Source organism: Chenopodium album, chromosome 20, assembly GCF_948465745.1.
Source record: "Chenopodium album chromosome 20, dcCheAlbu1.1, whole genome shotgun sequence".
Classification (NCBI taxonomy): Eukaryota; Viridiplantae; Streptophyta; class Magnoliopsida; order Caryophyllales; family Amaranthaceae; genus Chenopodium; species Chenopodium album.
Window position 1 is genome coordinate 1,675,599 of NC_137853.1, and position 23,876 is coordinate 1,699,474.

The 23,876-nt window shown below is 33.0% G+C and overlaps 3 protein-coding genes across 3 annotated transcripts; all 3 read left to right on the top strand.

Annotated features, from left to right (window-relative positions):
* Window positions 1-501: 501 nt before the first annotated feature.
* Window positions 502-5,559, top strand: LOC145599105 (UV-B-induced protein At3g17800, chloroplastic-like). The gene is made up of 3 exons (XM_081655516.1): window positions 502-633; window positions 3,031-3,311; window positions 4,755-5,559. The coding sequence occupies exons 1-3, from the start codon at window positions 502-504 to the stop codon at window positions 5,557-5,559; spliced, it is 1,218 nt and encodes a 405-aa protein (XP_081511642.1).
* Window positions 5,560-7,393: 1,834 nt separating this feature from the next.
* On the top strand, window positions 7,394-11,247 carry LOC145599106 (UV-B-induced protein At3g17800, chloroplastic-like). The gene is made up of 3 exons (XM_081655518.1): window positions 7,394-7,525; window positions 9,834-10,075; window positions 10,512-11,247. Exons 1-3 carry the CDS (start codon window positions 7,394-7,396, stop codon window positions 11,245-11,247), a joined length of 1,110 nt encoding a protein of 369 aa, XP_081511644.1.
* Window positions 11,248-12,477: 1,230 nt separating this feature from the next.
* On the top strand, window positions 12,478-18,423 carry LOC145598420 (UV-B-induced protein At3g17800, chloroplastic-like). Its single transcript, XM_081654771.1, has 3 exons — window positions 12,478-12,726; window positions 16,159-16,439; window positions 17,488-18,423. Exons 1-3 carry the CDS (start codon window positions 12,601-12,603, stop codon window positions 18,311-18,313), a joined length of 1,233 nt encoding a protein of 410 aa, XP_081510897.1. The 5' UTR covers window positions 12,478-12,600; the 3' UTR covers window positions 18,314-18,423.
* Window positions 18,424-23,876: the final 5,453 nt, after the last annotated feature.

Here is a 23,876-nt window from a genome sequence, read left to right on the forward strand (position 1 = left end):
GGATTATTTATCTTCATTTTTACTTTTAAAAATAATATGCAAAAGTTAACGAACGCCCCGGGGCATTGAATAAGCTAGCTAAAAGTAGAAAGATTAAATTGAAATGAACATTAATTACACTGATCGACGTGTGATTTTGTCATGTTTTCCCAAATTAATACCACTTTAGATAATATTTTAAATGGTAATCCAACCTTTCGGGACATTCGTTAGTGAGATCCAAAATAATAAAATGTTTAGATAATACTATAACATATTTTTTTGCTTACTATATACGAAGTATGAAATTGTGATAACATGACCTATTGGTGATTAAGTTACGTGCAAATGTGCAATGTGTTTATGTGTGTAATAAGCAAAATCGCGAATATCATTGCCTATATAAGAGTCTCCTTTCATCCAAAAAAACAAAACGAGATTCTCTCACAAAAATCCAAATCTTAAGATTTTTCGACACTCCAAGAAAATCTTCACAAACTCTGACGCTTTCTCCTGAGAAAAATGGCGGTTTCCGGTGCAATTTGCGACGCTTTGGTAGCTTTACCATCAACCGCTTCTTCTCGTTCACCTGAACTCAAGAAAATGTCAGATTACAAATATTCATTTCTTCCTATTTCTGCAAATTCTGATAAAGTAAGTTTTTTCAGTATTTTTTACTTATTCAATTACCCATTTTAATGTAATTTGATGCCATTTTATTTGTTCTTAATGTTAATATTTATGCATGTTTAATATAATTCTTTCTGGATTTTCATTCTGTAATAGGAAAATATTAAAATCTTGTGATTACTTTTTGTAGTTATTTCTTCCTGCTATTTTTTTAGTTGATATTTGTTAAAATTGTCTTTATTTGGCATTTTTGGCACTGTGATGTAGTTCAAAAGAATTGTGTGTATTTTTTGATTGAAAAAGTTAGAATCTTGTTTTGTATTATATATATTTGTTACACCCTTAGGCCGAATTCTATGTGACATTATACGAGCTTAAGTTACACTATCGACGTGACAATTGATTTCGTATCGTGGGACTGTTTGGAATATATGTGCAGAAGCTAGAATGTGCTAAGGTTATGAATCATGATTATGGTGGGTAGTATTACTGGGTTAACTGTTCATTGAGAATTGAACTTAAATTTCGCTTTCTTGGTATTAAATTTGTGTTGTGGGTATGACAGGAAGCTTGCATTAGTTGATTGATAGTTAACCTTGAACCACTATCTTGTAATATTGAATTTAATGGGTTTCTTGTTTTGTCTATAATTTCCAAGCATTTGTTCATTACTTCATTTTCTTTCATATGATTATTTTTGTCTACTGTTGTTCTTTTTAGGATTTCCTTTATCATCGAGCTATAAGGAAGTAAGGTTTATTTCAACTAATTGTCTATTATCAGAATTTAGAAATTGCTATTTGATAATGCTAGTTGGTTTTTTATCCTTATAGTTACTAAAAGCGACTGATAAAGAGTTTGAAAGCATTCGGATAACATAATATCCTTGTAGTAGCATAGAAATGTATAGCAGAAGGGGATATAACTTGGCTGATTGAAGCATATTCGCAGATTCTAACTTGCAATTGAGATGAGCGATGAGTGGAGGAGAATTTATTGTGTAGTAGAGTTGAGTTAAGGTTTATGAGTCTATGACTTTTGAGTTCAAACTCAGTGTCTTTGAGACTAGTTGTATGGGGAAACTATGGTGCATTGTCTAGTTATGACAAATCATGTGGTACTGGTGATCCCTGAATATTGTTACTCCTGTCGAGTTTAATTTAAATGAATGAAGTTTTGAAGTATATACCTGCCAACCCCATTACTTTGATCACCATTGTGAAAATTTTTTATGCTCACAATGTAGAGAAATGAGCTGTCCATCATGTCAAGTGTCTGTTCCAAATCTCGATCTTAAGGTTCTTTACCTGAAAAAATTGTGTTCATTTGGTCTTAGCTATCTAGAACTTGTTCATTGTCATGAAGTTATTGATGGGTTGCACATAATTGAGGCCACATGGCCCACATGTTTTTTGGTAATCAAATTTTGCTTCTACTAACTTCTGTTTATCAGTTAGGCTGTTTCAGAATCCGTTTCTTCTGGTTTTCTTAAAAACTGCAAATGCTGCAAATCTAATTTTCTGCATCCTGTCATCTAGGCTTCCAATTGTGTCGCAAAGTTTGATTACCATTTATTATTAATCTCAGTTCCTTTTGAGTTGGGTTACATTTTCTGTTTTCATCCATTCCTGTGAGCTGAAGATACTTCCTCTCTCATCCCTTTTGTTAAAATTTTTTACACTTTCACCTTTCCCTGCCCCTCATGCAGCACTTTCCTTACAACTTTTTCTTACACAACCCACTTTGCTACACTTGCTCTCCTATCATCCTTAATTCTTGTGCAAATAGTAACTGCAGCCAACTCAAAGCAATGCTAGTTGTATTATGTGCGTAGCCTTTTCTACAAGTCCAATAAGATACTTGTAACATGTGGGAGACTGAATGGTCGAGGAACTAGCCGTCTCTGATTCTTGTTTGTGAAGAAAAAGTCATCAAAAAAAAAAAAGGTTAAAAGGGAGAGGCAAAGAATTGAAGCATTGATATTGTTCAAATAAAGTTGTAGAAGATCCTTGATTCAATGCTTTGAAGATGATGAAACAGTGAGAGCAAATTACTGTTACTTTGCTGTTGCAAATGGGCATTCTGAGTTTAACTTTAAAGTGTGAATAAGCACTTGTACTGGTCCTAAACCCATGTTGATCTGAAGCTAACAGGCCTGTGTACTTTTTGTATGTGGAGTGTTGGAGAAAACATTCAAAATTGCATGACTACATGTAACATTAGAAATGTGTTTTCTATCTAACTTAGATTAGCTTAGTTTTTTAGGCTGTTAGTTTCTTGTAGGCTGTTAGAAAACATTAGAAAACATTTTGTAGGCTGTTAGTTTCTTGTTTGAAAACCTATAATCCTGAATTTTCTGCTTATTTGAGCAAATGTTAGTCTCTCAGTGACTCCAATTATATCATTTCTTGAATCATGCAGGGATGTATTTTGTTTTACAATGGAAAGCTTGCCACAGGTTCAGACAAGAGCAATTCAAGTGGATTTTTGGTGAGAGCTTCCGATCATTCTGGAAAGAATTCGGAACCTATTGCTCCTGTTTCCTTGGACTCTTATGTTGGGAGACAGCTGACAGAGATATTGCAAGCAAACCCACATCTCCTCCTTGCAGCTGTTGACCAGGAGCTTTTGAGGCTGCGAACTGAGAGAGCTGACATGTACAAATCATTTCCACCATTTTTAGCTGAAGAAGACCTATACAGGTATACTTTTCCTTGCCTGTCATTTTTGAAATCCTATCATCTTATTGAAGTAGAGTTAACATCATCCTCATAAATGCTAAAGTAGTAACTTTTGGCTTTCATCTTGCTATATTCACTTTCTTTTGAAATCCAAAGTCGCCTAGTCTAATAATAGCATCCTCAATGCAAGGGAGCAAAGGTGCCTAAATGCACTCTCTCTCCTCTTTTTGGCCTCTCCATCATTGTGGATGTGTTGCCCAATAAAAAAGGGGAGGGGGGGGGGGGGGGTGGGGGAGGATGATGCTTGGGTTTTGGGGCACCCTCCCCAATCAAAAGAAAAACAATGCTTGAAATGTGGCATGGAGAATGGTTGTCATATTTTTTTTTGGTCAGTCAATGTTTGACAAGTGGTGTGCTGGGGTATAAAAAAAGTAGGGAGAAAGTGTTTTGGAAATGCCGAGCATTTGTAGGAAGCAAAAAAATAATATGGGGAGGGTAGATAGTAAAGTCAGTGGGAGTGAGGAACGGTATTGAGTGGTATTGCACATTTATATGAAGAAATAAATTAGGATGTTATTCCCCTAAAGTCATTTTTATATCTGCAATTTATAACAGGTTATGAAACAATATACTTTGTATTTAATATAATGACATCATTTCAAACCCACATATCCACCTTGCAATTTTTATTTTCCCTCCTGGCTGTAACTACTCAAGATTTGGATTTTTAAATATTTCAGAATTACTGACATCATTTCAACGATATATTAATATAATGAATTGAAGTCTGTTTGCAACAATAACTTTTACATTCATTTGCATCAACCAATTTGGTTTTTCTGCTTGCTGTGGACTGTGGTAGTCACCTACAGAGTATACTATTTTTGCATGGGACTACTTTGAATTCCTTCTACCCTTTCTACCTTACTTATCTCTTTTTCCATTGTGTTGTCTGTGTAATATTTCATGCAAATGTACACGAGGGTTAGATTTTTTAATACATTAAACCAATTCAGTACAAGAACGTAGCATTCACACTTATGTCTTACTTTTTTTAGTTTAGACAATATTTTGCACCCTTGTGACAAGGTTTCCAAACCTGTGTACATCCCTTTCCTCTCACCTCATCCTTCATTCCTTTGTTTCGTCTTCCTGGTTCTTTGTTCATTCTGCATTTATTTTGTGGCATTCTCACCAGGTTAGACCAACAGGAACCTTCTTAACTCAGTATTAATACTGGTGCTTTTCTTACATTGACATCCCATGCTTTTCAGATGAATGAACAAGAGTCTACACTAGACATCTGTAGCAACTGTAAAAAAAAAAAAATAGACAACAGGAACCTTCTTAACTCACTTGTTTGAGTGCTTTTTTGTGCAAAAGTTGATGTATTCCTTTGTTTGATCTCTGATTTTGATCTGACTAGACATAGGTAAACTGAGTTCTGTAGTTTGATGATTTCAGGAGACTAATTAAAAGAAGTGAGAAGCAAAGGAGAAGATATGTATTGGACATAATGTACTGCTTAATCGTACACAGATTCGTGGAAAAAGACATCTCAATGTTTTCAAAAAGAACCCCGACAAATTCAGTTGGCAATGTGGCATTCTGGCCATTGCAAGAGGATAAACTCAGATCTGTACACTCGAAGGGATTACAAGATTTGATAGTAGGCCACTTGTTTGCTGTGATACATGACCAACTTCGGGGTCCCACGTTGACTAATATTGAGATCAGCATTATTGAACTTGGATTGGTGTATGCTGGTTCCATGATGTATGGGTATGTTCTTCGAATTGCTGAACAGAGATACCAACTTGAGAGAGCATTGAATACTATTCCTAAAGACTTTAGTAATTGGACCAGGTTTGAGAATCCATTTCCAGAAGGCTCTCCATGGGATTCTGCACTCATTCAAGTCGCAGCTGATAAAGATTTACAAAAGCCTAGTAAGGTTAATGGCGAGTCCTATTATAACCTAAGGTCATATGTCGAGGACATGGATAGAGAAACCTTTCAGAGCTATGCAACTCTAATATCAGAGGAAGCTATGTCATTGATAGAAAAGCAGATGCAAGCCTTGTTTGATTTACCAGATATCAGGATTGGTGACGCGGGTAAAAAAGTATTGCAGACAAGGAATGATGAAGTTGTTTCCGTTACTCTCCTTGGATTGAGATTGCTGATTTTGGAAGCACTTGCATTTGGTTCATTTTTGTGGGATGCAGAAAACTATGTCAACTCTAACTACTATAGAGATGATAGCTGAGAAATGGTGTATGGTTCATCATATAAAACTGCACAGAACTAACACATTCTTTGATTTCTTGTACATTGAAGTTCGAAGAGTTACAACACCTGGGTACGAAGGAATGAGGATTCAACCTCAAGCAGAATGTCTGAAAGTCGAGTGTTCAATTTTCTGTATAGGAATGGATTAATTGTTCATATGAAGTTTGAAACTAGTAAAAGTAGAAACCTGTATAGCAAGTACCCAAGTTAAAGTACCAAATATGTTGTATCAGCTGTGGTTAAGACATCCAGGTTAATTGGGTAGGCCAATCTTTTTTGTTTTTTCGAGTTTGAAGTGTTCTTTGGTTATGTGCTATTTGTGTTTTTTTGCTGGCCGGGTTGGTCAGTCGATGTTATTTAGTTTGAAGTGCTGTTTTGACAGTCCTGTTTTAATGTCAATATGTTATTGTGACTTTTTATCTCACCTCAAATAACCGAGCTGAACGTCATATGATTAGTGAAAGTAAAAAACAGGTCAAGTTTAGAGTGGTCGCTAAGATCCGAGTCATGCTTCAGCAAAATTTTACGAAGCATAAGCTAACATAGTAGTTACTTGAAGTCATTAGCATACCTCTGCAGAATGCATACAGTCAAAATTTGCCAAAATATAATTCTGAGGAAGATAATGTAGCTGTATATGGAAGATTTTTGCGTCTTGTTTGTCATGCCCTTATTAGTTTAAAAGGGCATGATTAGCTTCAACTTTTCACCTTTGCTGCTAATATTTGTGGCAGTATATGAATGGTTTTTGACATTTTGTCTTGTTTACTGTTAATTTTTTTTTGGATGGGGAAGGATGGGATAACCTGGACAGCTTACCAATATTATATCGCCAACCTCTAACTTGGAGAGTTGGGGGTGGGGATTCCCTTGTCCTTCCTCCCATTTTCAGGGGACCTATTTTGCGAGTTGGACTTGTGAGAGATTTCAGCGTGTTTAGATCCTTCTCTTTACCTATAAGAAATAATAATAATAATAATAATAATAATAACAATAATAATAATAATAATAATAATAATTACTCTCTATACCATCTCCTTACCTAAGGGTTTTTTTATTATTATTATTATTATTATTATTATTATTATTGTTATTATTATTTTATTTTTATTTACAATTAATTTTTAATAATTTAATTGCAATACTTTTTTAAATGGAAGTACTTAACAATATATTATTTGTATCTTTACACTTTCTTAGATAGAAATACTCATTAGGGTCGTAGTAAATTCCTAGATATGCGGGTTTATAAATTGAATAAATATTCCTATTACATGTGTCATCTTTCCATTATCATTAGGGAAGTCAAACCTCTTTGCTATCGGGACGAATTGATGTTATAAAATACACACAAAAGCTTGTAAGAATTCACCAATCTTATCTTAGATCCAGTTCGCTTCACATTATTTAGTGAAAAAAAAATAATAATTTCCATGCAGTACAATTAATTCATTTCAGCTAAATAAAAATCAATAACCAACATGTTAGATCACGTGGTCTTTATGAGCGCTTCATGTTTTTACATATTTATGTTAATACGTAAGAAAATTATCTCAAATGTGGATTATTAATTAGATAATATAACATGTTTTTTGCCTACTCTTTATGAAATTGTGATTATTGGCTGATAAAGTTACGTGCAAATGTGCAATGTGTAATAAGCAAAATCGCAAATATCATTTTGCCTATATAAGAGATTCTCCTTTCACCCAAAAAAACAAAACGAGATTCTCTCACAAAAATCCAAAACTTAAGAATTTTCTACACTTGAACAAAATCTACACAAACTCCGACGCTTTCTCCTGAGAAAAATGGCGGTTTCCGGTGCAATTTGCGACGCTTTCGTAGCTTTACCATCAACTGCTTCTTATCGTTCACCTCAACTCAAGAAAGTGTCAGATTACAAATATTCATTTCTTCCTGTTTCTGCAAATTCTAACAAAGTAAGTTAGATTTTACACTATATTTCACTAATACAATTACCTATTTTGACGCCATTATAATTGTTCTTAATGTTAGTATTTATGCATTTTCAACATAATTCTTTCTGGGTTTTGTTTCTATAATAGGAAATTATTATAATCTTGTGATAAATTTTTGTAGTAACATATTTTAGGTGATGTTTGTTAAAATTGTCTTTATTTGGCATTTTTGGCGCTGTAATGTAGTTGAAAAGCATTATTTCTATCTTTTGATTGAAAATGTTAGAATCTTCTTTTGTACTGTATTATTATATTTGTTACACCCTTCGCCCGAATTCTATGTGACATTACGACACTAAATTACACTATCATCGTGACTATTGATTTCGTGTCGAGGGAGTGTTTAGAATATATGTGCAGAAGCTAGAATGTGCAAAGGTTATGTATCATGATTATGGTAAGTAGTATTGAGAATTGAACTTAAATTTCGCTTTCTTGGTATCAATTTCGTGTTGTGGGTATGACAAGAAGCTTGATAGTTAACCTTGAACCACTTTCTTGTAATCTTGAATTGAATGGGTTTCTTGTTTTATCTATTATTTCCAACCATTTGTTCATTTTCTTTCATATGATTGTTTTTGTCTACTATTGTTCTTTTGAGGAATTTCTTTATCATCTAGCTATAAGGAAGTAAGGTTTAGTTTCTACTAATTGTATATTATCTTGGTGGAATTTAGATATTGCTATTTGATAATGTTAGCTGTATTATAAAGAGTTTGAAAGCAATCGGATAATATAATATCCTTGTAGTAGCATAGAAATGTATAGTGGTAGTAGGGGATATAACTTGGCTGATTGAAGCATATTTGTAGATTCTAACTTGCAATTGAGATGAGCGATGAGTAGAGGAGAATTTGTTGTGTAGTAGATTTTGGTTAAGGGTTATGAGTCTTATGACTTTTGAGTACAAAATCAGTGTCTTTGAGACTAGTTGTATAGGGAAATCAGGGTACATTGTCTAGTTTTGACAAATCATGTGGTATTTGTGTTCTCTGCATTTTTTCTGTTTTGTACTTTATGGATCTTCTAATGAATAAAAATGATGCCTGAATAAAGTTACTCCTGTTGAGTATAATTTTTATGAATAAAGTTGTGAAGTATATACCTGCCAACCCCAATTCTTTGATTACCAATGTGAAAACTTTTGATGTTCACAATGTCAATAGGAGTGTAGAGAAATGAGGGAGTAATCACTGCCAGCGATTTCCTATGTCAAGTTTTTGTTTCAAAGCTCGATTGTAATGTTCTTTACCTTACAAAAGTGTGTTCATTTGGTCTTAGTTATCTAGATTTTGTTTGCAACCTTAAGTTGCTGTTCTTTGTCATGAAAGCTCTATATGCTTTTCTGGTAATTATGTAATTAAGATATTGATGGATTGGCGACATGTTTCTGGCAATCAAATTTTGCTTCTACTAACTCCTGTTTATCAGTTAGGCTGTTTCCAAATCCGTTTCTGCTGGTTTCTTTTAAACTTGGCAAATACTGCAAATCTAAATTTATGCATCCTGTCATCTAGAGGCTTCCAATTTTGTTGCAAAGCTTGATTTGTTGCATCCTTTGAGTTGATAACACTTCCTCTCTCATCCATTTTCTTAAAGAGTTTTTCACTTTCACCCTTCCCTGCCCCTCATGCAGCACTTTCTTTACGACTTTTTCTTAAAAAACCCACTTTGCTACACTTGCTCTCCTATCCTCCTTAATTCGTGTGCAAACTCAAAGCAACACTAGTTTTATTATGTGCATAGCCTTTTCTACATGTCCATAAAATAGATACTTGTTACATGTGGGAGACTGCATGGTCAAAAGTTGGTTAAAAGGGACAGGCAAAGAATTGAAGCATTGATAATTTGATATTGTTCAAATAAAATTGTAGAAGATCCTTGATTCAATGCTTTGAAGATAATGAAAGAGTGAGAGCAAATTATTGTTACTTTGCTGTTGCAAATGTTGCAAATGGGCACTCTGAGTTTAATTGTTAAGTGTGAATAAAGCACTTGTACTGGTCCTAAACTCATATCAATCTGAAGTTAACAGGCCAGTGTACATTTTAATTTGTTTGTGGAGTGGTGGAGAAAACATTCAAAATTGCATGATTACATGTAGCATTAGGAATTTGTTTTCTATAAATAACTAACTTAGACTAGCTTAGCTTTGTAGGCTGTTAGTTTCTTGTTTGGAAACTCATAATCCTAAATTTTCTGCTTATTTGAGTAAATGTTAGTCTTTCTGTCACTCCAATTATATCATATCTTTGATCAATATACGCAGGGCTGTAGTTTGTTTTGCAATGGAAAGCTTGCCACAGGACTGTACAAGAACAAGTCAAGTGGATTCTTGGTGAGAGCTTCTGATCAATCTGGAAAGAATCCAAAACCTATTGCTCCTCTTTTCTTGAAGTCTTTAGTTGGGCGACATCTGATACAAATATTGCAAGCAGCCCCACATCTCTTCCTTGAAGTTGCTAACCAGGAGCTTGTGAGGCTGCGAAATGAGAGAGATGACCGATACAGGTATATTTTTCCTTGCCTGTCATTTTTGAAACTATCATCTTATGATTGATGAAGACCATGAAGTAGAGCTAACGTCAGCCTCATAAATGCTAAAATAGTATCTTTTGGCTTTCATCTTGCTATATTCACTTTCTTTTGAATTCCAAAGTCGCCTACTCTAAGAGCATCCTCAATGCTAGGGAGCAAAGGTGCTTAAAACACATAACTCACTTATCCTTTTTCAACTATGTTGGCCGTGTAATATTTCATGTAGAATGTACCATGAGGGTTAGATTTTTTAATACTACATTAAACCGATGTTAGACATTTAGTACAAGAATATCTGGTAGCCTTCACACTCAAGTCTTCAGCAGGTTTTATTTAAACAATTATTTGCGCCCTTGTGACATGGTTTTCTTACACGAGTAAACTGAGTTTTGTATTATGATGATTTCAGGAGAATAATTGAAATAGCTGAGAAGAAAAGGAGAAGAACTGCAGTGGACATAATGTACTGCTTAATCGTACACACATTCGTGGAAAATAACATCTCAATGTTTTCAAAAAGAACCCCGACAAATTCAGTTGGCAATGTGGCATTCTGGCCATTGCAAGATGATAAACTCAGATCTGTGCACCCTGTGGGATTACAAGAGAAGATAGTAGGCCACTTGTTCACTGTGATACATGACCAACTTCAAGGTCCCATAGTGACTAATATTGAGATCAACATTATAGATCTTGGATTGATTTATGTTGATTCCATTGTCTATGGGTATGTTCTGCGAACTGTTGAACACAGATTCCGACTTGAGAGATCATGGCTAAAACTTCCTGATTACTCTACATGGGATAAAGATACACTCATTGAATACTTAGCTGAAGAGCCCTGTTATAAAGATCTAAGTTCATATATCAACCACATTGATGAAGAAACTCTTACGAGCTATGCAGAGTCAATGTCAAAAGAAGCTATGTCATTGGTCGAAAGGCAGATGCAAGCCTTGTTTGATCTACCAGATATCAGGCTTGCTGACGTGGGTAAAAAAAAGTTGAAGACAAAGAATGATGAAGATGTTTCGGTTACTCCCCTTGGATTGAGATTGCTGGTTTTGGAAGCAGTTGCATTTGGTTCATTTTTGTGGGATGCAGAACACTATGCCAACTCCAAATACTATAGAGATGATAGCTGAGAAATGTTGTATAGTTCATCATATAAAACTGCACAGAACTAACACATATTCTTTGATTTCTTGTACATTGTAGTTCGAGGAGTTACAACACCTGGGTACGAAGGAATGAGGATATAACCTCAAGCAGAATGTCTGATAGTCGAGTGTCAAATTTTCTGTATAGGAATGGATTAATTGTTCATATGCAGCTTGAAACTTAGAGCAAAAGTAGAAACCAGTTATAAATTTCTGTAAAACTGCAGAGTGCCATATTGTTATATAGCAAGCACTTGTTAGTAGTTTGTTTGTACACATTTTTATGTATGATTTTATTTTTGATTACAAGTGATTAACTAAAAATTCATTACAGGAATACAGGACTACAGGAGTACTGTACCATTCAGGGATGTTTGGTTGAAGTGTTTTTTTTTTTAATGATATGGAATGGATGTAATACCATTCTAATATTTTGTTGGGATTTCGATTTTCCTTATGAAATCCGAGAAATCATAGCTTGTATGGCTTGTTGCTAGGTTAATTGATAGAATTAAGATCACAAAATTAAGAAATTTTTAATCCCGCTGTGTAAATTATTATTACTGTTATTATTATTATTTTGGAGCAAGTCGGAGTGTGAATTATAAGCTGGAGTATATGTACATTCATGTTCACGGTTTACTGATTGTGAGTACGTTATAATTAGCATTGGCTTATATTTTAGTGTTACACTTACTACAATTAGCCTTTTTTTTTAAAAAAAAAAAAAAAAATTTAATTTTTTAATTTTTTAATTTTTTTTTTATTTTTTTAGGGTTACACTTCTATTTTTGTCAAACTACCTCATTTTTTTAAGCAAAGACAAACTACCCCCATTTTGAGTACATATTTTTCCTCTTATGAATATCTCCACTACAATCCACTTTAATTATCTCCTTCTACTCCACATCCTTTTTCAGTGAAATATTAATTACTCGTATATTATTGTTTATTATAATTTGATTACAATGTAACACCTACAAAAACAAAAGGAATACAAATATACGAAATACGTATAACATAATATATTTCGTTTTTAACAAGTGTCACAATATTTTTAGACTGGTCATCAATTGACAATTCACAATTGTAACTCCCCTTTTTTTTTTGGGTTAATACTCCTGCAAAAAGCAAAATTGCAAATATTCGTGCTTGTAGAAGAAAATCTCGCACAAAAGATAGACCAATAAAACCAAAATACCCGTCAAAAAAAAAAAAAAACAATAAAACCAAAATAAAAATTTTCCAACCAAAAAAAAAAAAACAAAATTTATACTCGGAGAATTTTGGACACCCCAAAAAAATCTGACGCCTTTCTCTCCCTTTTCTGCAAGAAGGATGCTGGTTTCAGGTGCAATTAGCGACGTTTTGGTAGCCATACCATCAACTGCTTCTTATCGTTCTCCTGAATTCAAGAATTTTTTCAACTATTCCTTTCTTCCTTCTTCTGCTAATTCTAACAAAGTAAGTTCCTTCTTTTTTTAATTGAATTACAAATTTAATTTTAATCAGATGCCATTTAATTGTTGTTCTATTATCTTTAATTTATCTTTTCTAGGTTTAACACGTAGAAAGGTTAATCCTTTATTCGAATTTGATATCGTAAAAAGAAAAGAACAAGTGGGGTTTTTGTAGTTGCTTCTGCCTGTAATTTTAGGTTAAATTTGTTAAATTTAGGGTGTTGTTGTTTGTTAATGCCACCTGTATGTGTAAATAGTTAAACGGATATATTTACTGAATTGAAAATGTTTGGGTTTTTGTTTTGTGATTACTCCCTCCATTCGGATTTAGTTGTGACATTACGAGTTTAAATTACACTATCGACGTGACTATTGATTTCGGACTGAGGTACTATTTGCCCTATTTGGGAATTTGGATATGTGTGTAGAAGCTAGAATGTGCAAAGGGGTTATGTATCATGCATGATTCATGACTCTGATGGAAGTATTACTAGTTCTCCAGTTTTTGTAAGAATCTTTCAAGTAGATGCAAGATCTAATTAAGGGATGGTAGACTTTTTGGTATTGAATAGTTATATCTCTCAATTATTGTTCTGTTCTTGTAAGGACTTTTTTTTAAATCTAGCAATAGAAAAGTAAGTTGATTCTGCAAGTAACTGTCTATTATCTAAGTGAACTTTGGAAATTGCAAATTTGGTGATGTTAGCTAGTATTTATCCTTATATTTGATAAGAGCAATTGATGAAGAATTTGAAAGCAATTGGATGGTATGATATCTTTGTGGTAGCATTGAAGTGTGTAGAGGTAGGGAATATAACTTGGCTTATTGAAGCTTATTCGCACAATCTACCTTGCAATTAAGATGAGCGATGAGTGGAGGAGAACTTGTTGTGTAGTAGATTTGGGTAAAGGGTTTTGATTTTAGAGTATAAAATCGATATCTTAGACACTAGTCGTACATGGAAACTAGGGTGCATAGTTTGGTGCATATCTAGTTTAGACAAATCATGGTATTGGTGTTCTTTGTAGTTTTTCTCATTTTTTATTTTGTGGATCTTTTAATGAACTGTAGAATGGTACCTGATCAAAGTTACTCGCTTATAGTTTTTGCGAATCTTTGATGAAGTTTTGAAGAACTCCGTATAAAATAACTTTTAGAGCACCCATTTGCCAACTACAGTGAAAACTCTTGATGTTCACCATGTTAATAGAAATGTAGAGAAATGAGGAAGTAATAGCTGCCAGCAATTCACCATGTCAAGTGTCTGTAACAAAACTCTATATGTTCTTTACCATACAAAAGTGTCTATATGGTCTTTAGTTATCTAGAATTTGTTTGCCACCTCAAGTTGATGTTCTTTGTCATTATAGATCCTTATGATTTGCTTGTAATAAGTATGACTCATGATTTTAAAGTCATTAAGCCAGTTGCTGATGGACTGCATGTAATAGTCGCCCCATGCTTTCTAGCAATCTAAATTTGAAACTACTTACTCCAGCTTATTGGTTAGGATACTACCAAATCCGTATCTTCTGTTTTCTTAAACCCTAGCAAATGCTGCAAAACCAACATTTCTGAGTCTCGACATCCATAGGCTAGTTAATGTTCCAATTTTGTTGCAAAGTTTAATTGCTACTATTTACTTCCCCAGTTCCTTTAAATTGGGTTAGTGTTCCATTTTCGTCTGTTCTTTTGAGTTGGTTACACTTCCTCTCTCATCCATTTTTGTTAAAGTTTTTTTTTACACTTTTACCCTTCCCTACTCTACATGCAACATTTTCTTTACTACTTACAACCCCCCTTACAACACTTTCTTTCCTAAAATAACTCCACTTACAATATCATCCCTTTTACATTTTCTTACACAGGACCCTTTTGTTACACTCTCTCTGGTATCCTCCCTAATCCTTGTGAAAATAGTGACCGTAACCAACTCAAAGGAGCAAAAGTAGTATTTTTGTGTAGAACCTTTGCTACAAGTCCATGAAATAAGAAACATATAACCTGTTGGAGACTGTAATTGGGCAAGCAACTAGCCAACTATGATTCTTGCCTATGGTTAAAGGGAGAGGCAGAGAATTGAAGGGTACATTCTGTTCATTTATAGTTGTAGCTTTTCTGGATTGTACAAGATCCTTGATTGCTTTGGAGATTATTTATGAATAAAATATACATTCAAGTGTCCTTTTCATTGGAAGTGACTTTGCGCACCTTGTGTGTTTCGAGAGAGATGGAGAATGTATGTTACACTATGTAGTTGCAAATGGGCTAGTATTTCCTAATTCGCTTGTATGAGATTTGGTACTGGTTCACAATTCACATTAATGAATCTGATTGCAAAGTCATGCTTTTTTCATGACACACGTTATCCACTTTATCCGAAGCTTTAAAGTTGTAATATAATAAATCTGTAAATTAGTGATGAAGAAATATACATTTTGATTCCAGTCTTCCTTTGATGTGATGATCTATTTTCTTTATGGAAGAATAGAATCTGTTTTGATAGATTTATAGACCTTTATGAGGGGTTATTATCTGATTTCTGAAGAATATGCAAGTCTTATTTGATTGGCTGGGAATTCTGATAGGTAGATAGCTAAGTTATAAATATTTGCCAATATCTAAAAAAGTTATTAGTATTTGCACTAGGTATAACAAATGCAATATTTAATAAATTGAAAATAAAAGTCATTTTCTTTATTGGGCCTAAACTCATTTATGTAGTTTGTAGAGCCATCGACGTTTTGTTGGCGGAGTGATTGTGGAGAAGCAGTTTGAACTTTGAATTGCATGATTACATGCAGCACTAGATATTTTTTTAAAAAATTTATTTTCTTAGGTGTATTTAGCTTGTCTCTAAAAAGTATCTGCACAAGATATAACAAATGCAAAATATATATATATATATATATAGGGATTTGCTACAATGAGAAAGCTAATAATATCCTAACACATGTCATTGTAAAAATATGAGAAAGTTAAAAATAAAAAGAGGAGGAAATTTGAATTTTAAACCATGATGATGTGTCAAGGGATTATTGGTTTTCTCATTTTCTCATTTCTCATTCTAGCAATTCCCTATATATATATATATATATATATATATATATATATATATATATATATATATATATATATATATATATATATATATTTTAAATTGACAGTTTATTGGGCCTAAGCTCATCTCTGTAGTTTGGAAGTCCATTGACATTTCATTGGCAAAGTGATTGTGGAGGAAGCAGTCTGAATTGCATGATTATATGCAACACTAGAAAGTTGATTTCTAACTAGCTTAGATAAGCTTAGCTTGTAGGCCGTCCTTTTTTTTTTCCTTGCTTGGATGCCCATAATTTTAAAGTGTGGGGTTTATCTGAGTAAACATTAATCACTCAGTGACTCCGATTTCATCAATTCTTGGATCTTTATTTCCAGGGTTGTAGTTCGTTTTACATTGGAAAGCTTGCCACAGGACTGGACAAGAACAAATCAAGGGGATATTTGGTGAGAGCATCTGATCATTCTGGACAAAATTTGGCACCTGTTGCCCCTGTTCACTTGGAGTCTCCAGCTGGGCAACTGCTGACACAAATATTGCAAACACACCCACATCTCCTTCCTGCAGCTATTGACCAGCAGCTTGAGAACCTGCAAAATGACAGAGATGCCCAAAAGGAAGAAGCTCCATCGTCAACTGAAGACCTCTCCCTATACAGGTAGGTTTCTCCATGCCTGTCATTTTTAAAATAATATTTTTAATGTGCACTCTCCATTGTTCATTAGTGTTTCCGTCCTTTCCTTCCTATCATCTTTGTTTGATGAAAAGAAGGCGACAGCATCCTCATAAACACCAAAGGAGTATTTATTGGCTTTCATCTTGTTTTATTCACTTTCCTTTGAAATCCAAAGTTGCCTACTCTCGGCCTGTTTGGTAAGTGGTAGTAAATAGCGGTAATGGTTTGAATTTGTACATAGATTTGTTTGACAAATCAATGTCCATATACTATTGGTAGTTCACCCCAAATTATCTCCTTTTGTTCATTACCATCCATTACCATTTGGGGGGAAATATTTGGGGGTAAGGTTATTTTGCTTGTCAAATTGCACTTAAATTAATTCTCATAACATCTATAATCAGCTACCAAAAACGGTACGTAAAGCAATATATTTAGCTTTTGAATCTTTGGACGATCTCTCTTGGTTTTGACTACTTAAGATGTAGAATTTTATTAGTTCAGAATTACTAACATCATTTCAGTTATAGGAGTATTGATACTATTGAACTCTGTTTGCATCACTAATGTTTAGATATATACTTGTATAAATTATAGTAATAGATCAATATGGTTTTTCTGCTGGCAGTAGTAGTGTACTACAAAGTATAGTATTCTTGTGTGGGATTTCCTTACTTTTTCTTCATCCCTTGTTATACTTTTCTAGTGTTTCATGCACACTTTAACTGACTCCATGAGTGTACTTTGTCTTATAAGTTAACTAATTGTAAATACAAGAACCAACAATCTGGTACCATTCACACATCAGTCTTTAACAAGATTAGTTTAGACATTTTTTTTTTTAGTACTGGTGTTTTTCTTAGGCTGATGTCCCATGCTTTTGAGATGAATGAACAAAACTCTACACTAGAATCTGAATCAACTGCTTGTTCTTCATCCAGAATGTCTGTTCTTCTTCTTCTTCTATTTACGTAGTATTTATTTATTTACTTATTATTTGCACCTGAGTTTTGTAGTATGATGATTACAGGAGAATAGCTGAATTAAGAGAGAAGGAAAGGCGAAAAGCTTTAGAGGACATTATATACTGCTTAATTGTACACAGATTCGTGGAAGCAAACATCTCTATGATCCCAAATATATCCCCTAGTTCAGATATAACTGGCAGGGTGGATTTCTGGCCAAACCAAGAACAGAAACTCGAATCTGTACACTCTGTGGAAGCATTAGAAATGATACAAAGCCACTTGTCCCTTGTGCTAGGGGAGAGCCTTGTGGGTCCCTTGCAGACTCTTGTTGATATCAGCAAAGTAAAACTTGGAAAGTTGTATGCCGCCTCCATTATGTATGGGTATTTTCTTCGAAGAGTTGATCGGAGATACCAACTTGAGAGAGCTATGAAAACTCTTCCGGAAGACTTTGGTAAAAATCCAACCAAGTTTCAGGATCCGTTGCCTCAAAACCCACTATGGGATCCAGATTCACTAATTCAAATCCCAGCTGATGGAGATATAACAAATTATGGCCCTTACGAGGAATCTATGGATATTGGCGATGGCAAGGACTACAAACTAAGGTCATATGTAATGTACTTGGATCCCGAAACTCTTCAGAGCTATGCAACCATAAGATCTAGAGAAGCAATGTCGTTGATTGAAAGGCAGACCCAAGCCTTGTTTGGTCGACCAGATATCAGGATTGCCGATGGGGGTGTGTTGGAGACACAAAATGACGAAATTATTTCGATTACTTTCTCAGGACTGACAATGCTAGTTTTAGAAGCAGTCGCCGTTGGTTCATTTTTGTGGGATGCAGAAGACTATGCCGAATCCAAGTACAATTTTGTTAATAGCTGAGAAAAGTTGTATGGTTCATCATATAAATTTGTAGAAAGCTAATCATATTGGTTGTTTTCCTTGTATATTGGAATTTTCAATGGAATTACATAACAATTTTTTTTTTTTTTTTTGGCTCTCTTGGTTCTTCTCTTTGATTTCCGGGAGGTGCAATCCTTGGGGGAGGAAGGAATGAGGATTCGGCCTCGAGCTGAATTGCCAGTGGCAGATTTCAGTGATATCGCATTTCACGTAAGTCATAAATATACATACAATATGATATACTCCGAGTATGCATAAGATTAGAACTTTAGAAGGAAGATTGCGAAATTAAGTCTTCAAGCCCAGATTATGAATCAAGTATATACATGTTTAATGGCTAACATTACAATTGGTGAATTGGCATCAACTTAATTGTTGAAAAGAGTGTAAAAGGAATTTTGTTTTAGTTATAGTAGTTGTAAAATTTCAACTTGTTAAAGTATACACTCAAAATATAAGTACGAAGTATACAAGAATATAATACACTCGCAAGAAAATAAGTATGAGTATGTAAGAATAAAAAAAATAGTTATAAAATTTGACTTGCATACTAGGAGAGTAGAGTGTAATAGAAGTTAATACGATCCAAAAAGAAGTTTAAGGACATGATACGGTTGAAAAAGTAGACGGATTTGGTACTTAATCAACTTTATTTAGATCATTAGTTGCTAAATAGTCAACCCAAGCAATAATGTTAAAGTTTAGATGAGATTTGATGTAAAATTTAGATTTCAACACTATCAACAAAAACTTTGTTATTGTATTTTTTATTTTTAATTTTAACAACTTCGGTTTTTTTTTTTTTTTTTTTATCATCAACTAGTCTTCTGGCCCGTGCAATGCACGGCTTGTTCATAGAAAATTAAATTGAGAGACCAGTGAGAAAATACCAATAAATAATTATGAGTATAATATGTAAATAAAAACATAATTAAATAAATAAAAATTTTGAGACTTTAATTTAAAATGAGACTTAATAGAAAGAAGATGGAGAGACTAAAATCAAAGAGAGTAATTAAAAAGGTTGAATTAAAGAGGGGAGATGAAGATGAAGTGTTTAATGAAAGAGTTAAGAAAAATTGTATAATAAAAAATAAAAAATATAAAACGACATGTGGCACGTTGAGTTGAAGAAGAAGATAGGGAAGTGTAATAAAATGATGACACATGTTTTTTTTGGTTTGCCTTTTTAAATACTAATAAAGTATAGATAGCAATCATCATATGAGTTACTCCATACCCGTGATCTTATGCTAATAATGATGTAATACTAAATCGTGTTATTAATATTTAGTAATGCGTTTTTAAACCACCATATTAATCAATTATTATAAATTAAACACACCATGTATAAGCACCCCATATAACGAATTTCGTAAACAGAAACCAATTCTAAGAGAACAACATCACATTTCACAATAAAAGCAAAATTGTCCAAAAACCTTATTGTTTTATACAAGCTCATAACAAATTTTATATAACCATTTAGTGGTACAAATCACATCAAAATATCAAAGTTTAGGGGTGGGGGGTCCATATTACAATTGGGTGGGAACATCAAACATATAAAGTCGTTAAGTAGACAACTGTTGAATTTGGTCATAGCCAACCAAATAATTTGTTTTTATTTGCAATCTTATCCATTTTATTTGTAATGCCATTAAATTCGGGTTGTTAATAACATGCAATATGACTTGTATACTTGGATTATCCAAATTCTTCGGTCACCATCATCAACTCCGGCTCATTTCTACCCGCATGCATTTCTGTGAAATTTATTTTCGTGTGATACTTACATGATTTGAACATTATTGTTCTAAATGGAAAGCCAATCTAGTAACGATGACTTCTTTACTTGCTTTGCTTCCTATGGTAATATAACACGTCTAATTATTTACACGTACACACATGACATGCATGTGCACGAATGCAACTTTGAAAGAAATTTAATTGGGTTCTGAACTTCCGAACAATTAATATCCGAGTTAAATAACGTATATTTATGAGATTATCACACAAAATAAATATAATTGACTACAAATCGTACTTTATAATGATCTATACGGGGATTACATTAATAATGACGTAGTGATTATTAGAGATGAACTTTAAAACATATACGAGTGAAGTTCGTTTTTGTAGAGTGGGGAGAGGGGAATTGTATAGTCCATCCAAAATGTAGGCTGACCTGTAGGCATTATCTCATATACGAAGTATATCCTAGCTAAATTCCTAAGATCCCCACAATATAACTAATAAAAAGCTGATTGTTATAATTGTAATTCTATGGACATGGAGTGCTCTTTACTCATATGAGTTGTCAGTTGCAAAACGCAGTACAACGACCATTTTCAACAATTTGACATTCTCACTAGATCATTTAATGTAACAAAAACAACCCCTAAAAGGACATTTATACCTTCAACATCAACATCTATCGTATACTAATTATTGCACTCCATTATAAGATACTCCTATTCTTTAAATTAGAAAAACCAGTCCGTCTGGTGTGTGGCCAGCCATATCGTGTGACCACTCATAAAAGAACAAAATAACTCATGTGAAATTGACCAAGTAACTAACTCATGTAATATTGACTGAGTAACCCCTATGACACTAACCGAGTAACCCTGTAAAATTGACGAAGTAATTCTTTTAACAAGATCAAGTAACCCCTATTCGCTAACGAAGTAATTTTTGCCACACGGTGTGACCAGCCACATATAAGACTTTGTGTAGAACAATATATTGAATTGTATGTGTATGTAGATCAATTTCATCCAAAGTTATTTTGGGTAAAACAACTCACATTTTTACCTGTCATGGTTATAATTTATAGGTACTCGTATTAATTACGACAAATTGATGTAATCTTTTAATCACGCTCTCTTACTTATCTAATTTAATTCGGTTATATAAAAAAGGTGGCAAGATGATTATTATAATTCCTAAAACACCCTTGGGTGAGAGGTCTATCACAAAGATTTGTTTTGAAAATATTACTCCGATCCGCAGTGTTTATATACCAACGATTTTTCTTTATAGTTGATTGCTTTTGAAATTGACCTTTTATAAGGACTAATTTGAAAAACTTGGTGATACGTGTAACAATTAATCTTTTTTTTTTTTTTTGACAAGTCCTTATTGTTACACTTTGTTCAAGTAATAGTTTTATTTCTAATCAACAACAACAATTATTTAACATAAATCTATTGGGTGATATATCATTCATAATTAATATAACGGATGATATCATTCGAGCTTAATTAAAAGATGTGCGTCTTACTAATGGTTGGGTGAGACTTTACTTTGTGATATAAGATACCATTATTGTTCAATGTTATGCATTACCGACTGTATTTGATAAAGTGTAGGGTCCAATTAATGAATTTGGAGAAAATAAAGACTTGTATGATTGTTGTATATCTATCATTAGTTACCATGTATTAATCTTTCCTTCGTCACCACGTACAATATTCAATAAATCAATCAATATGAATATGGAAGATAGAAGATAAGAACTAATTTCTTCTCATAATTATATGTAGTCATAATCACTAGTTACGTGAATAACCAGCTTGTAATGTTGTCAAATGCAGGGTAGTTATAATACTTATAAACTTATACAACTATGTATTTTAGATATTATTATTGGTTGTTTGATGTATTTATATTATAAGATTATAATATTATATTTTATTTAAAGTCTTAATTATTTATGGTACGGTTGGTGGGTAATAAGCATACACCCTTGCATTTTATTTCAATTTACCTAGTGATAAAATTATTAAATTGTTTCATTATAAAATCATCATCACTAAAAGACTTAGCTTTCATCTATTAATTTTGCTAATATTCTTGTAATAATATATAAATTGGTGCTAACTTTGGTTGCATGGAGCATAAATAAAGTGACTAAGTATCTCTGCTTTTTGACTTTGCATCCCATGAATACCTTAAAGAAGTAGTAGTATGATAATCGGCAAAGATACCCAGCTTACAACAAAGGAGATTTGAACCTTAACCAAGAGGTTCTTTTATTAATAGTAGTGTGGTAGAGAGCATTAATGTTAATTTTGGTTTCGATTCATGGTTCTTAACTTTACTAGTTAGGTTATATATTACATTCGGAATGATTTGGACTTTTTGAATTGCCATATAGAGTCACGATATAAGTCAACAACACTAAAACTAATGACTAATCAATAGCAGAAATAGCACATAAATTACAATATATATAGCGCTAGCTCGTAGACAAATGTAAATGTAATTTAATTATTAAAAACTTATTGTGTTTAAAGTGGGACAAATTGATCTCACACATTACATGCATACTAATGTATGTAAACTCGTTCTTAGACCATGTCAACTCGTGTTACCATCATCGTAACTAGACTAAATTTGAAGAGTACTAGTGTTAAGATATACTGAGTCATATACGTAACTTTCACATACATAGATTGCTTGAAGAAGGAGAATACCAAAGTTGAAAAAAAAGGATTGATTCCATATGTATAAATATACAACATAGTAGTACAAAATAATAAACTCTAGGAGAATAACTCTCATACATTATTCAAGAAACACCTAAATTATTAATTAGAATAAAAATCATTCATCCAATAATTTGGTTTGTCTACTAATTTTGTGACTACAATATAGTAAGATAGAGACTAAATTTGTTGGACTAAATTCATATAAACTGTTGCAACTAGTCTTTTCAATTCCCACTTGCTAATATTCAAATAGAAGATATAATTAATATTTTGTTTAGTATATGGTGACATACACTATTTGTTAATTAGAAAGAAGGTGCCAAATATTTTAGGTGGAATATGATGCTTAAAATTAAACAATAGTTTATATTATTTATATTAATTACAAGTTAATTAATTAGTGTTAGGAGGGAGGGAGGCTCAACCAACCTTATCATTAAAATTATATATTTGTGGTTTTTATATAACAAGGCAAAACAAAAAGGATGATTAGTACTATTATTATAAGCACATGGCCTAGGAAAGTTGCTTATTAGCCAATCCATATTATGGAGAATATGATTAAATGGATGACTACTAAATAGAGTATGAAATAATTAAATTAAAACATATAATTACAATATTTTAGGTAATTATTTGAAAGACCCCTCTAAAATTAATTATTTGGTCTCCACCTCCCCAACTTTATTCTAAAGTTCTAAACAGTTGGCCCCTTATTGCAATTATTGTTTTCCAAAGGTCTACTCTTTTTGTTTTTGTTTTATTTTTAGGTAACGCTCTTTTGGTATTTGTTGTCAACTCGTAAGACAACTCCGAGTATGAGATACCATTCACATGTACTTTTTTAAGGGTATTTTAGTAAAATTTTCAGATACATATATGAAAATAATAAATAATGAATAAATAGTGTATCTTTCTTTATGAGTCATCGAATAGGAAAAAAAGAGACAAAACTCACAAAAGCTTAGAGTAGAGGAAATTATATTAAGCATATTGTAATAATGAAATTTCTATGACATCTTAACCTAGCAATAAAACCAAAATAG

Excerpts from the sequence above, each read along its gene's own strand:
- LOC145599105 (XM_081655516.1), top strand. The coding sequence starts at position 502 with ATGGCGGTTTCCGGTGCAATTTGCGACGCTTTGGTAGCTTTACCATCA. Across the intron at positions 634-3,030 it reads TTTCTGCAAATTCTGATAAA|GGATGTATTTTGTTTTACAA; the intron begins GTAAGTTTTTTC and ends TGAATCATGCAG. Across the intron at positions 3,312-4,754 it reads GCTGAAGAAGACCTATACAG|GAGACTAATTAAAAGAAGTG; the intron begins GTATACTTTTCC and ends TGATGATTTCAG.
- LOC145599106 (XM_081655518.1), top strand. The coding sequence starts at position 7,394 with ATGGCGGTTTCCGGTGCAATTTGCGACGCTTTCGTAGCTTTACCATCA. Across the intron at positions 7,526-9,833 it reads TTTCTGCAAATTCTAACAAA|GGCTGTAGTTTGTTTTGCAA; the intron begins GTAAGTTAGATT and ends CAATATACGCAG. Across the intron at positions 10,076-10,511 it reads GAGAGAGATGACCGATACAG|GAGAATAATTGAAATAGCTG; the intron begins GTATATTTTTCC and ends TGATGATTTCAG.
- LOC145598420 (XM_081654771.1), top strand. The coding sequence starts at position 12,601 with ATGCTGGTTTCAGGTGCAATTAGCGACGTTTTGGTAGCCATACCATCA. Across the intron at positions 12,727-16,158 it reads CTTCTGCTAATTCTAACAAA|GGTTGTAGTTCGTTTTACAT; the intron begins GTAAGTTCCTTC and ends CTTTATTTCCAG. Across the intron at positions 16,440-17,487 it reads GAAGACCTCTCCCTATACAG|GAGAATAGCTGAATTAAGAG; the intron begins GTAGGTTTCTCC and ends TGATGATTACAG.